Genomic DNA, 15362 nt, shown 5'->3' with positions numbered 1-15362 from the left:
AAAAATTTCGTTAATGCAATCACAAATTACTGATGTGGCATTTTTTAAAATTTTGACTAAACTTAAGGATATCTCTATAAATAGGCCAAAACACCTTTTTTTAGTTTTTTTTTGCAACATAAGAAGCACCGATACGTATCACCGTCCATTCCCTACTCGCCCGTCTATATTACTCCTCACTCCATCGCCCCCACACCATAACCACCACCTTACTCAACTGTTTATGTTAGCAGTGATGGCAGCTCCGTTTGAAGATGTCTACATTCCATAGAAATTTCAAGGTTTTGATAAATATTGAAATGGCAGGAACTATTTTAAGATGAGGATGGGTGCTTGTTGCAAATAAATGATTAAAAAAAAGGGTTTTTGGGTTAATTATAGATAGGTATTTAGTTTTAGTCAAAATTTTAAGAAAATGTCATGTCAATAATTTGTTAGTGGATTAATGAAATATTTAACGACAGTGATCAATTCGAGTAATTATCTTAATTAGAATAATTAAATTGAAAAAAAAATGATTAAAATAAAAACGATACTATTTTAAGGTGACCTGTGATGTAGCTTACCCCTTTTATTTACTGGATAAAGTTCTTATGTTAAAGTGGTTAATATGCATATGTACATGAGTAGTTTGATTATCAAGTAATTAATATACATAATTTAAATATGAAATTGGTAAAATGCGATTTTCAATATAGTTGGAGAAGTATCCACTTACACAAATATAAAATTAAAATTTATTTTTTATTTTTTCAAAATATTTTATACGGTTAATATTTTAGCAATTCAATCGTCATATTTCATACTTTGTTAATATAAATCATAAATGTTAAGTTTTGCATAAATTAAAAAATTATAGCTATTTGTTTTATATATATAAAAAAACTTTCAACCATTAACTAAATATTAATATAAACAATATTTTAGATCGATATGATAAAGATATCGGATCGATTTAAAAATTTACATGCATAACATACAAATATCTTGATAAAAAAATATCTTGATAAATTTAATATTTAGATTGTTGAAACATTAATCATATAAAAATTACGAAAAAAATTTAAAATCATTTTAGTTTTACATGTGGGTTCCACCCTTTTAACTTACTAATATACGTAATTCAACACTCAAAACTAATTGCAAGTTAAGAGTATAAATAAATAAATTATAACGTATACAGATAGTGTTTGGAAAGTCACCTGATAATTGAATTTAAGTGTAACTGTTTGTAATTACATAAAGCTGGTATGCTCGGGTAATCTTTGTATTCGATGGATTCTACCGAATTAGGTGTAATTGGGATTCTCTAATTACACTTTTCAATTCTTAAAAGGTAATGTGAGAATTAGAGTAATTACACAGATAATTACACCCAAATTTAAATTTTAAAAATCATTTTTATGCAAGTTATAAAATTATATTATAAGTATGACATGTATGAGTGTTTTGAATAGTTATTGCCAAAAATTTCTTATATTATAAATCCTAAAAAATTTCTAAAGCTATGGTTAAAAAGTTTATTATAAAAATATAATTTACAAGTTATAAAAAAAGTTATAATATATTTATTTATAATAATTTATGATCAAATATGGATATAACTTATTTATAAAAATAACTTCTGAAAATAATAACAAAAAATTATATTATTTATAAAATGTGCTATGAAAATTTTGGACAACTTATAAAACATTTTTTATAAAGGTTAAATATTATATATTTTATATCATTTTGAAATTTATGTATTATAAAAAACGGATATAAACCTAAGATAAGTCTTTCTCCAAATTAAATTTATATAAAATTTTATACTTAAAGCTACAAATTATTTGAACCATGAATCTAAATATTATAAGATCAGTGCTAATTATGCAAATAGAAAAGGTTTTCTTACACCGTATGGTGTATGATACTATTTAAAAAAATAGTACCAGACGCAAGCACAATAAACAACTCACAAACTCTTTAATTTGACACATTAAAAACTTCTGAAATGTGGTTGAGAAGACACTTATTGTTCTAAAAAAATGCTTCTCATATTAACATCACATTAGCATAGCATAAAAAAAACAGATCGTACTAACATTTTGAATATTTTACAACTTTAATCATAGATGAATTGAGATAATTTATATATTTCAAAGAGCATATGAAAGATAAACACGATCAAAAACTAATAGATGATGATAAAGAGTATATCTTAAATATTAAAGATAGAACAATCCAATAAATATGCACTAAAGTAGTTAGATAAAATTATATACAATACTTATTTTTTGTTAGTTTTATTAGTAATTGTATTATCATCTACTTTTTTAAACTAGCATAATTTTATTTTAATTTTTGTTACTTGTTTAAAAACTATTTTTATCATGCTAATATTTTCTATAGTATTTAATATTTTTTTAAATATAAATTATGTAACTATATAATTACAATTTGTATTAGTACACATAAATATAAAGATTTAATGTAATTACACTAATAATTACACTTTTACTCAATGTGTTGTCCAACCAGACCCATAGAGATATCTTATCAATCAATAATCCCTTGATTAGTTGAAACTTTTACCACCCAATAAATTAAAATTCACTATTAATTATTTTAAAAACAATTATTAGAAGAAAATATCAAACTAAAAATTTGATAAATTAACTAAAAATATCAAACTACTATTTTAAAAAATCCATTTAATAATATCACATGGAGATAATAACAATAATAATTTATATACAAAACTATACATAAATTTGATAAATGAAAAACTATACAAAAATACACATAGATACCCATGTGAGGAGCTAATTTGAATGATACATGAATTGATAGGTTGATCATGCATTTAGTCTCAAACACACTTTACCTATTAAACATGCATGCATAAAATTTGATAATCATGAGGGCTAACAGCATGAAGTTTTTAAACAACTTTCCTCAAAGATGCTGCTTTCCATTTCTAGCACATAAAATTAAAAAGAAAGTAACAATTACCAGACAACAGCAATAACCCTATTTTTCATCTCCAAGCAAAATTGCCCATTTTTTAAATCATGGACTTTATGTTTATGTTTTGTATATACAGAAGAAAACGGACTCACTGTTCCATCTTGATGAAATGGGTGGTCAGAAGCTTTGTCATAGCAAAGCCATTGAAGGAGTCCACCTCGAAAAGTTCTTTGAGCTTATCGTCGCATAAAATCCTCCTCTTATCAGATGGATCCTTTTGGAACACCAAAAATAGAAACACCATAATAAGATAAAGAGTTCATACTAAACAATAGATTCAAAATTTGCAGATAAAATTCCAAAATGCTGATACGAGGACTGAAAGAGACATCTTGACAAGTAATTGTTATAACACTTGGACACGATTCAAAGGAACAATATCAATATCAAACGCACCAAGCACAGTTCAGGTAACCGAATGGTTTTTTAGACTTACAACAACACTACAACTACGGGCATATATAGGTAAAAGTATTATGAAAGCCCCTTTACTAGAAGTCAGATTACATTTTGCCATCTTTACTTAAAAATGGGCAAATTAATCCTTGTATGTTATATCAAAAAGCAAACAAGTCCTTTCTGTTATTTCATCCATTTCTACTAGTAAACACTAAAAATAGATGGAATTTTTAACAAAATAACCACTTTGCTCTTTGATCTAATGTATAGAGATTAATTTGCCCATTTTTTTAGTAGAAGGGGCAAAATGCAATCCTACTCCTAGTACAAGGGCCTCTATGATACTTTTAACAGCATATACATATACATATACACATATATTGCATTCAGTGCCGAGTTGTAAATAGTGCATCCCCAACTTAGGAAATGGGTAAGAAGCCTAGGACTAAATCATAAATTAGGGAGCTTGGCATGGTATATTTATCAAAATAACTTTTGGAAGAGGTTCAGATACTCGATGCATGAAATGGAGATCTTATCATCCAAAACATGTTTAAAGTTTGCCAAAAATCAGAACCAATAACAAATAATGATAGAAAACAACAAAGCAAACCTGTAGATCATTCTGTTTTATGTACTCCCACATTTTCTTCACAACATCAGCGCGAGATAATGCATTTTCACCAGTAGCAAAAAATTTCACTAGAGCATCTGAAAGAGGAAGAGGAGCAAGAAAACCAGATGCCCCTTTCTTCTGCTTCTTTTCTTTCTGTTTTGGTTCATCTGCAACTGATAAGTTAAAAACAAAAAAACAAAATTGTTAGATAGAAAACCTCACATCCATCATCAGTAAACCAAGGTAAATTATTCGTTGCTTCACATGGGCAGCCAAAATCTTGTAGGACCCTCGTAATTAATAGAACGGAAAATTTACTCACCCCGTTCCCTTGCTTGTTTAGATTTTCTTTCTGTTTTTGCAGAGTCAGCTTGAACTGTCACTTCAAGGAAAAAACACACAAGTGTAGTGCAAGTCAAATGGTAATGCATATGAGCAAACCCGCAAACAAATATTAAAGCTATCAAATTTCAATAAAGAAAAAGTGTTTGGGTAATGTTTCTTGGACAGCACGATACAGAACCCAATTGTTTTGAAGGAGTAAAAGTTTCAATTTCTACTATCCAACTGTGCATGCTTGCAATGAATGAATTCAAATCTTCCAATGAATAAAACACAAAGAAAAACATAAGCCCTTCAAGATACATACTCACCCTTCAAACATAGGTATATACAAATAGAAGGGTCAAAGGATCCCTTAAAAGAAAACTCTACCAATTTTGCATTTAGAGAAATAATTTGAAAGGGCCAAAATTGCTAACTTTGCAATTATACAAAATATTTTGAAAAGGCCACCTTGTTCAAGACTTAAAGCAATTAATAGAATAAAAGTTAGGCAAGAAGAGTCATGCTAAGCTTTGCCAACAAGCCAACATGTGATGTTAAAAAAAACGATTGAATAAACATTTATATCAGTCTCATAAACTAATAGGGGAATTGTGCTAAGTGATACCTTCTTCCTCATTTAATGGCCATATGTGTTTAGACAGAGCTTTATTCATCTGAAACATGTTGATGGACTTCACACGAAAAAGAGCATACAATGAGTCATCACATAATACATTTCTTTTGTCCTTTGGATCTTGCAAATTCTTCTCTCGGATATAGGTCCACAATCTCTTGACAACCTAAAAGTAAAGAAAGAAAAGGCAAGGAAGAAAAAAAATCAACAGATAACCAATGTACGATTTTGATTAGAAAAAAATTACTTGGTTAATACAGATTAGCATGTTGAAATGGAAATTTCTAAACCTCAGTTCTGGCCAACTCAGATTCTCCAATAAATGCCTGAAGCTGTGGAGAAAGACAACACAACTTAGTAAACCCACCTCTTCTCTTCACATCTTTATCTCCTTTAGATGACCTACAATAATTTGTTAGAAACTTGCATTAGCAACCAGTAGCTTAAAAAATATTTCCCCTTAAGTAGATGCTCAATAGCAACATATTGCAGAAATAATCTATTTTCACTTATCTAATGGAACCAGGATACTGCCAATAAGGACAACCTAAACCACAGAATCCAGGGATCTTGCAAGTTCACAACTTGAAAAAAATGTTACAAACCTTAGCAAATACATAAGCATATAACAGAAACTAACAGTATAGTTGCATTAAGTACCAGTCTATCTGACAATTGATAATCTAGTTTCAAAAGGAACATGCATCACATAAATACAGGCAACATTGAGCATATAAATTTGACAATGAACTTGTACAACTTGATCAATGGTTAGGAGAGTATAAGCAAAAAACAGCAAAAGTTGCAATAAAAAGGGAAAATAAACCTTTTTTTCTTGCTTCTACGTGAATTACCCTCTTGCTCTTCTTCTTCTTCTTCGTTGTCCTCCTCCTCCTCCTGCTCCCCTTCCTTTTCCTCTTCTTTCTCTTCTTTTGAATTTTCAGCATTTAAAGATTCAGAGTCATCTTCTTCCTTTCCCTCTTCGTTCTCTTCTCCCTTCGCACTTTCAGCATTCATGGATACAGAATCATCTTTCTCCTTTTCCTCTTCTTTCACTTCTCCCTTCGCACTTTCAGCATTCATGGATGCAGAATCATCGTTGTCTTCACATTCCATCTCATGATTTGAATCTTCTGAATTTAAATTGATGGGACAGCATCAAAATTTAAACAACCACAGAAATCATGCAAGTTCACGACAATGCCTTCAGAGGAAAGACATAAGAAAATTACATTATACCATTAGTGGTACAAAACTGTAGTTCAATGTGGAAGCTTGTTTGAGGAAGTTGAAGTTGAAATTGCAGAAAAATGTAAACATCCTAAGGTAATCCAAGACTGGAAGAAATAGTTTAGTTTGCACATTGGAAATATTACGTATGACATCCATTAGAAAGAAAAATGACCTACGGAAACAAAGAAAATAATGAGCATAGAAATTACTATCGATACATAATCCGTAATTTTGAAATTTTCTCCATTTTTCAGCAACAGGTCATATATACTTTTGTACATTACTTATCCACGTTGAATTAAATTTTTATAACTGTTTCAATTTTATCATTTCCTGCACAACTTTTGGAGATGGGTCAATAGCAAAGGTGCTAGGGCCCTCATAGTTGATGGAAAGTATTGCTTCACAATTGCAACCATCTTCAGCTAAGACTAGCATTAGCAAATTATAACGAACTGACATAAATAACATGTGTACATTTAAATTGGAAAAAATGGTGCCTTACAAGTTACACCTCCAGTAGAAAGTTCTCTCACCAAATATTCAGTCAGATTAACCGCAATAAAGGAGTCACGATAAAGAATGACAGCATTCCTCACAGTATTTGCAAGTAATAAATGCAGAGAAAACTTTTAGCAAAGTTAGAATTTGAGATCCTCGTGTGTCATGTGTCTAAGTGTCATTTCATGAATAATTGTTTGATTGCAACGATCAATGTATAGACATAGAAGGTAATCAAAATGAAATCACCCTGATAGACTAAATATAAGCCACATGGCAAAAAATTTGAGAAAATGAACACTCATAGCAAATAATATTAACTGTGTTTAAAGTAAATACCATCTTCTACGCTTAACGGCCAGATATGCTTGGTCAGGGCTTTATTCATTTGGAACATATTAATAGAATTTACTCGAAAAATGTCACGAAGTAATTCATCACAGATAATATTCTGCTTGTTCTTTGGGTCTTGCAAATCCTTCTCCTTGATATATACCCAAAGTTTCTTTACAACCTGGTAGCATAATGAAGTGGACAAAATAAAAATTCAAAATTAGGATTCAAATATTCCAACAATACCATCCTGGGAAACTGAAAGAATAAAAAAAATATATTATATATATGAATCATACCTCAGTTCTAGCCAATTTAGATTCTCCTACTACTTTTTGAAGCTGAGGAGAAAGGCTACACACTGTCTGAAAACCACCTCCTCTTTTCTTCGCTTTCTTATCAGATTTACTTCTCCTGCATAAAGGAGAAGGGCGGAAACTATTCATAATATTAATACCAGAAACTTGCTACCAGAAACAACTATATATACTTGCATTTTTTTTATGACAAACCAATACTTATAAACTGAACTAATTATTGTCATCGACAAATCTATTATTGTGTGAATGAACTGATTATTGAAATGCAAATATAACTGACAAGAAAAACCCAAATTATATAAAAATTTTGCTTAATTCATTCTTCAAAGAAAACAAATTACTTTAATTTTTAAATAATCGAACTCGAGAAATCATTGCATTCAAAATTGAACACTGAACAGTTAAAGCGCCTAATTTCTGTACAAAATCACTATTTATTCAACAACCAAACGAAAAAAAAAAGAACCTGCCTTGTATTTTGACTTCCTCCTCCCTTGCTTTCCTCTTCTTCTTCATCATCGTTTTCTTCTTGAAGCTCCTCATTTTCAGATTCCGGCGCTTGTTCTTCTTCTCCTTCTTTTTCATTATCTTGATTTAGGGTTTCGAGGAAAATGTCGATTTGGTCCCTAACGAAACTTTTCCTATCAGATAAGTCGATGCCGAAGTCTTTCTCGAGTTGTTTCCTTACGCTACCGGCGGTGGCGGTGTCGAGGTCCGAATCCCGGAGGATTTCTCGGAGCCGGGCCACGAGGTCCGAATCCGATACCATTTTCTTTTTTGAAGTATAATAAAACGAATCCGGTTTCTTCCGGTTCGGTGATATTTTTGCCGGTAAGAAAAACGAGCCGTCTTTTCCGAAAAATGGAGTCGCATGCAAGTTAAGGCTAACAAGCTTTAAAAAAAACAAATAAAATATAAGAAAGGGCAGGACAAGTAATGGGCATTTTTGGAATTTCATTTCTTCTAAGAAAAATGAAAACGACGTTTTTAATAATAATATCCATTTGTCTGAGAGATATTTTTTTGACCAAAAAAAATTTATCGTTGGGTTTTAGGGTTAGAGTTTGGGCTTTGAACCCTCTCTGCCCATTGGTTTGGGCCGAAGCCTGCTAATTATATTTTTTGATTTTATAATTAAAATTAAATTATTTTAATATACAAATGGATTAAAATCAAAATATATCCAATTTAAAAGGAAATAAATTTGTCTTTTTGCTATGAGTAATAATTAGAGTTCTCGTTTAATACTTAGATGACGCATGGAGAAGGGCAGGCTCTTAAATTTAAAGATTATAAATTGATGATGATAAATTTGTATTTTGATCTACTTAAAATGATAAAATTATGATTTAGTCTTTTTAAAAATTATAATTTTTTTTAACAATTTCGTTATAAATTCTGATCATATCTGTTCTTTTTTAAACAATGTCTAGAACTAGGGGTGTTCATTCGGTTAACCGACTGGTTAACCGACCCGAAATTACTATAACCGAATTAACCGACCTTCCAAAAATTTTAACCATTAACCGAACCGATTTTTTTTAAAAAAAATTTAACCGAACCGAAATTTTTTCGGTTAATAAGGTCGGTTAACCGAATTAACCGAAAATTATGTATTTTTTATTTTTGGTTAAAAATTACCCGAATTACCCGAATTAACTGAATTAACCGAATTACCGAAAAATACCCGAATTTTTTTTATTTTTTATTTTTAAAATTTAAAAAAATTATAAATTATTAAAGTAAATTGGGTTTTAGACTTTAGTAAATTGGGTTGTCTTTTAGTTTTAGTTTTATTGGATTGGGTAATTGGGTAAACTTTAGTTTTAGTTTTATTGGGTTGGGTAATTGAGTTTGGGTTGGGTTGGATAATTTTATTTATTAATTTTTTCGGTTGACCGAAAATTTTCGGTTAACCGACCGGTTTCGAACCGAATTAACCGTTAACCGAAAAATCATAAAAAAATTAACCGACCCCCGACAGAAAAAATTCGGTTAACCTACCGATTAACCGAATTCGGTCGGTTAACCGAATTTTTTCGGTTTTACCCGAATTATGCACACCCCTATCTAGAACTACACATAGCCCCTCCCCAACCTATAAATAGGAGAATAATACGCTTTAGTGTACTCAAACCCAAGTCTTCTTATATTGACAATAATGCGCATGCTAATCGAACTAAAACCCAATCGGTAAAATTTATAAAATTCTTAAATTTATAATGAAACATAATGATTTAATTTCGCCCCTCCAAAAACAAATTTGACTTCGCCCTGATGCTTTTGCTCAAAGACTTAAACCAGCATAAATGTAGAAACCAGTTCACGAGGTTTAGTGAACAGTGGCCCAAATTTTATATGTATCTCTCATGCAATGTTGAGCCGAATCAACTTGTCTAAGTTAGACGATTTAAATTTTTTTAGGGTTAATATATCACTTGATACTTATATTTATCTTCAATGTTCAATTTGTAACTCAAACTAAACAATATCATGTGGTTCAATAATATTTGACATATGTGTTCTAGTAAAAAATAGGTACTTAATTGGGATAAAAGGAATACTTAGGTACTAGATTGAACATTAAAGTAAAATTTAAGTACTTGTATGGAATAAAGAATAACTCAAATTAAAAAATCTTACATACCAAATTTCAAATTAAATATTATTATTAGTTAGATATATGAATTAAAAAAAAAGATTTTAATTTTATTAATATTTTTTTGACATCTAAATCCATAAAAATTCAAATTCAAATTTACATCTATTTGTAAATTCAAATAATTGGATATTCATAATATCTATTTGTATTTACTCTGAATTTACTATAAATAATATTTTTAAAATCTGAATTTACAGTATTTAAATTCCCGAAAACAATTCAAATTAATATTCACGAATATTCATATTTATGTAAACTCGCTTTCAAAAACTAAATTAAGTATAACCTCATATGATGGTCAAGGCTTAAGGGTGTTCACTGCCTCAGATGTGTCTTGGATTTGATTTGCGCTAGTCGCGTTTGTTGTTTGGACTTTAGCTTGTCATTCAAAAAAAAAGAGAGTAGTAATTACTTCAGGCATCAAAAGTATTTTTTGAATCTACGGATATTTCTATTTCAGTCCATGATTTAATCTTTTTGCCATAATTTAATCCTCAGAGCTCTTTTCTGTTGGCATTAATTAACTAAAAGATCATCATAAACCTGAATTGCAAAAGGCTGTCCCTATACAATGACCCCATTTTCACTTGGGTTTTATTCATTATTTGGTCCCTGAAGTATATCTATTTTTCTATTTTGACATCTAGACTTTTTTTTCATCTCGCTTTGGTATTTGAATTATTATTTTCAACCCATTTTACCCTAACCGATGACCAATAAGAATATGTCATACTTCACATTTTTCATTATTTGGCCCTTGAATTATACATGTTTTTTTTAAGAGCCTAAACTTTTTTTTATCTCGCTTTAGTACACAAATTATCATTTCCATCCATTTTAGCCCCGAATTTCAAGTTAAAGTGAGACAAAAATGATAGTTCATGTCTCAAAATGAAAAAAATAATAATTCAAGGATCAAAACATAGAAATAAACTTTTTACATAATCAATTTTCATCTCTCACAGTTAAGCCACTATAATTTTGACACATATTCAAAGCTCTCTAGAACCTAGATAGGGGATTCATAGGGTAAACAAAAAGTAGTTCATTTGGATAATGTATGGATAGCTTTATAAATTAATTTGATGGGTTTTTGAATTAAGGAAATCACAAAGTTTCCATTTCAGCCAAACAACATAATATTAATGCTTGGGCTTTTCCCTCTTTGACAGGGAAACCCTAATTTTTTTTCTTCTAAAAAGTTCCAATAATTTGGGGGCATCAATTTGAAGTCCTTGTTGGCAAATTTATATCTACTTTTTGGGCTGCAAAATCCCCACCACCAACGTATAACTAAAAAGCTTGAAAATGACTCTCATCACCTGATCTCTTGGGCAATTCTTATGGGTTAATTTCATCAAGTGTCCTTGAACTATTGTTCAGATTTTAATTTGATTTTTAAATTTTTAAATGTTTTAATCAAGTCCTTAATGTATTAGTATTGTATCAATAAAGGTCTCTTAGGGAGCTGGAGCATTTTTTATGGGTTGATTTACCAAGTGTCCTCGAACTATCGTTCGTATTTTAAATTGGTTTTTAAAAATTTAAAACGTTTTATTTGAGTCCTCAAAGCATCAATATCGTATTAATAAAGATCTTTTAACCATCTTAGCCCTTAATTTAGACATTAAATGTTGATTTGGATATGAAATGGAACATATTTAAAAGGCTTAATATAACATTTGGTACTTGAACTTTGTATTTTTTTTTCTATTTTGGTACATGAACTTTTATTTGGCCCAAATTGGTACCTGAACTTGACACTTTTTCCTAATTTGGTACCTAAATTTTTTAGCTCAATTTGGTACTTGAACTTGACCTTTTTTTTTCCTAATTTGGTACCTAAGCTTTTTTTAGGATCAAATTGGTATCTAAATTTATTAAATGTTATACAAATTACGCAAAACACTAATGGTGTTAAATTTTTTATTATACTACAAAAATATTGTTTGTATTAGAGGAAATTCATGTTAAAAAGAAAGTATTGAGCTATACTTAACGAAGTAATATTAAATAAGAAAAAGAGAGTTTTAAAAACCCAATTTGAAATAAATTAATTATTTTTAATTAATAAATAAATAAATAAATAAAACTAAAAGTAATTGAACAAATAAACTACAAAAAAATATATCATCATCCATCACATGTCAGTCATACATTAATCATTTTTGCTACCTTATAAAAAAAACATTGTTAATATATTGGAGTAATTTGTACAATGTTTAACAAGTTTAAGTACCAAATCGAACAAAAAAAAGGGTACCAAATTAGGAAAAAGAATCAAGATCATGTACCAAATTGTACCAACTTAAAAGAAAGTGTCGAATTAGGTACTAAATTAGGAAAAAGTGTCAAGTTTGAGTATCAAATTAAACCAATAAAAGTTTAGATACCAAATTAGAAAAAAGTGTCAAGTTCATGTACCAAATATTATATTAAGCCTATTTAAAATAAGTAGATTAAATAATAAACACATTTCTGGCTACTACATATAAAGCTTGAACATGACGTATTAAAAAAATAGACAATATCAATAAAATTTAAGGGGCTAGCTATTAATATATCTATACAATAGGCACATACTTATTTATAATATGATCCATATATCTTAAATATGCTTCATGACAGATTTGAGTTAACATTTAATACCCAAATTAACTGCTAGATTAAAGAAAGGACCTGCCTGATGTAATACTATTACTTTAAAGATTCGATTAAAATGTTTTATGATTCAGGGACCAATTTAAAATTTGAATAATATTTAAGGACATCCGAGGAAATTAACCAAAGAAATTAGACTTTTTTTTTTCCTATTGGGATTTGGGGACCATGAAATAAGGAGACAATAGGCAATGCTGAAAACAGTGGGTCGCCCATAGTTTGGCAATGACAGGCTTTTCTATGTTTGGGAATTTGGCCATGGCTCAAACATCACCTTTGCATAAACCAATATATTATAAACTTAAAAAAAATCCGACAAAATCTCGAGCCTTAAATACCAGTGGTAAGGTTAAGAGGACTGGTAAGTCCGAACATCTTAAAATGAAAATTTTTTCATTTAAGTTACTTTATAATTTATAAAATATTAAATTAATAATAGTATAGTTACAATTTAACCCCTAAAATGATAAATATTTAATTTAATCATTTAAAATTTATAAAGATATAGACCATTCAAATGGTGAAAATGTATTTCTATTATCGTAAAAATATACAATTTAATTCTGACTCCCCAAACAAAATTTTCAACTTCACCTCTATTTAATACTTTTGCCGAACACTCTTAAATTTCGGACAAACTTTCAAACTTAAATAGAAACAAAATGAATAAATTAACTTAATTTTTCAAAACTACTTTTAAAAAAAGAAAAAATCCATTGTTTAGCATTGTTATCCCGATTTTCTCGAGACATTAAAAAACAACACCAAATACATCCTAGACGTTTTTCAACAACAACAACAATATTAAATTGCATTAATTTTATAATAAAGAGATTATATAAATTTTTTATTCGTGAACTTGGCAATTAAGTTCATTTTGGTACTTGTATTTTTTTTTGTCCACTCTGCCATTTAAACTTGATAGTTAGGTCCATTTTGATCCCTAGTCCGGAAAAATATAAGACTTTGATGATATAACACTATGCGATTGTGTTACATCATCACTTGAAAATTTTAAATATAAATTTTCAGGTGATGGTATGGTACAATCTTAAAGTAGCACAATGTTTTAATAACAATGGTTGAATAGGTCAGACCACCGATTCTGAATTCAACTAATTTGATTGGTTTGACCGTCAAACCAACAATAATTAAATAAATACTTAAAAATTCATAAAAATGTAAAAAATTAAAAACTGATAAATAAAAAATTCATAAAAAGTGTAAAAAACTAAAAACTGATAAATCGGTTTAACTTGTTCAACAGTTGATTTTTGTTTCAGTTTTCAATTCTTACCAATTTCAAGCACTTTTTGAATTAATTGGTTGAACTCTTTTGTTCAGACCGTTACATCGATCGGTTCTCAATATACCTGACTTGGTATTGTTCCAGTCACATCAATCACATCATTAAATATTGTCAAAATCCGAGTTTAGGGATAAAAACGGATAGAGTTTCCAAGTTTAAGGATCAAAGTGGACAAAAATAAAGAAGAAGTATCAAATTGAACTTAATTATCAAGTTTAAGGGCTAAAAATTATATTATTCCGTAAGTTTGGTTCAGTTTCGGTGTCAATCCAGAAAAAGAAGTTGGCCTCGTAAGTTGCGAAACCTTATCCAAGGAAGGTGAAATAACATCACTTGTCCCTCACTTGAAAAGACAACCCGGGACATTTATGTAATTCCACCACACTTTATTTTTAGTTTAATTCTTTCCTCGATCTATATACTCTTTCAATTTTCGTAATTTAATCCTTCCGTAGGTAATAGGTTAAAATACGCTCCAAATCCCTGTACTATTTATTCCTACATTTAGAATTTAGTTCGTCTATTTTTAATTTTAAGAATTTAGATTTTTTTTACTTTTAAATTTAGGTCAAGTTGTTAACATTATTAAAAATTTTCTTTTAAATTCAGGTTCTACAACATTTTTTTTCCGTTACATGATTATCAATGGAGTATTTTATCATTTTAAAATGTCATAACAACGAATTTAATAGAAGGATTTTATCAATGTTAACAATTAAACTTGAATTTTAAAATCTAAAAAGTAGATGGACTAAATTCCTAAAAATAAAAATAAAGGGACTGAATTTCACAAATATGAAGAGTACACATTTGAACTATCAATAGTGGCAGAGCTAGAAAGTTTTGTTTTGGAGAGCCAAAATTAAATTGTATATTTTTATGATAGTAAAAATGAAATTTCACCATTTTAATAGTCTATATCTTTTTATAATTTTTAAAGGATTAAATCAAGTTTTTTTTATCATTTTTGGGGGTCAAAGTACAATTTTACCATTATTAATTTAAATTTTATAAATTATAAATGACTTAAATGGAAAATTTTCTATTTTATGGGGGTTTTAACAAAAGAATTTTATCGACTTAAAATTTAAAATCTAAAAAGTAGATGAGCTAAATTCTTAAAAATAAAAATAAAAATAAAAAGACTAAATTTCACAAATGCAGATATTAAATTTGAATTTACATTATCAATTAAACTTTAGTTTTTAAATTAAACCAAATTTAACCAAAGAACATTAATAATGTTTTTGGTTGAATCTAATAAGTTGAGGGATTAAATTCTTAAAATCAAAAGGAAAGAGATTAAATTTAAAAAAATTTAAAAATACAGGGACTTAATCTAAAATTAAACCTAT

General features: G+C 28.9%; 1 protein-coding gene across 4 annotated transcripts; it reads right to left on the bottom strand.

The window, feature by feature from the left end:
• Window positions 1-2935: 2935 nt before the first annotated feature.
• LOC121214848 (trichohyalin) lies at window positions 2936-8263 on the bottom strand. 4 transcript variants are annotated; one of them, XM_041089220.1, is made up of 9 exons: window positions 7846-8263; window positions 7355-7469; window positions 7062-7236; window positions 5815-6121; window positions 5279-5390; window positions 4980-5154; window positions 4350-4409; window positions 4025-4200; window positions 2936-3226 (listed from the first exon to the last, which is right to left on the bottom strand). In XM_041089220.1, the coding sequence occupies exons 1-9, from the start codon at window positions 8142-8144 to the stop codon at window positions 3101-3103; spliced, it is 1545 nt and encodes a 514-aa protein (XP_040945154.1). In that variant the 5' UTR covers window positions 8145-8263; the 3' UTR covers window positions 2936-3100. The 4 variants fall into 4 exon arrangements, with proteins under 4 accessions (XP_040945154.1, XP_040945156.1, XP_040945155.1 ...); XM_041089222.1 differs by having other exon boundaries at window positions 4350-4403; XM_041089221.1 differs by having other exon boundaries at window positions 5815-6118.
• Window positions 8264-15362: the final 7099 nt, after the last annotated feature.

This window comes from Gossypium hirsutum, chromosome D02 (assembly GCF_007990345.1).
Source record: "Gossypium hirsutum isolate 1008001.06 chromosome D02, Gossypium_hirsutum_v2.1, whole genome shotgun sequence".
In the NCBI taxonomy this organism is placed as follows: Eukaryota; Viridiplantae; Streptophyta; class Magnoliopsida; order Malvales; family Malvaceae; genus Gossypium; species Gossypium hirsutum.
The sequence above is the reverse complement of the archived record's forward strand: the minus strand, read 5'-3'. Positions and strand labels throughout refer to the sequence as shown.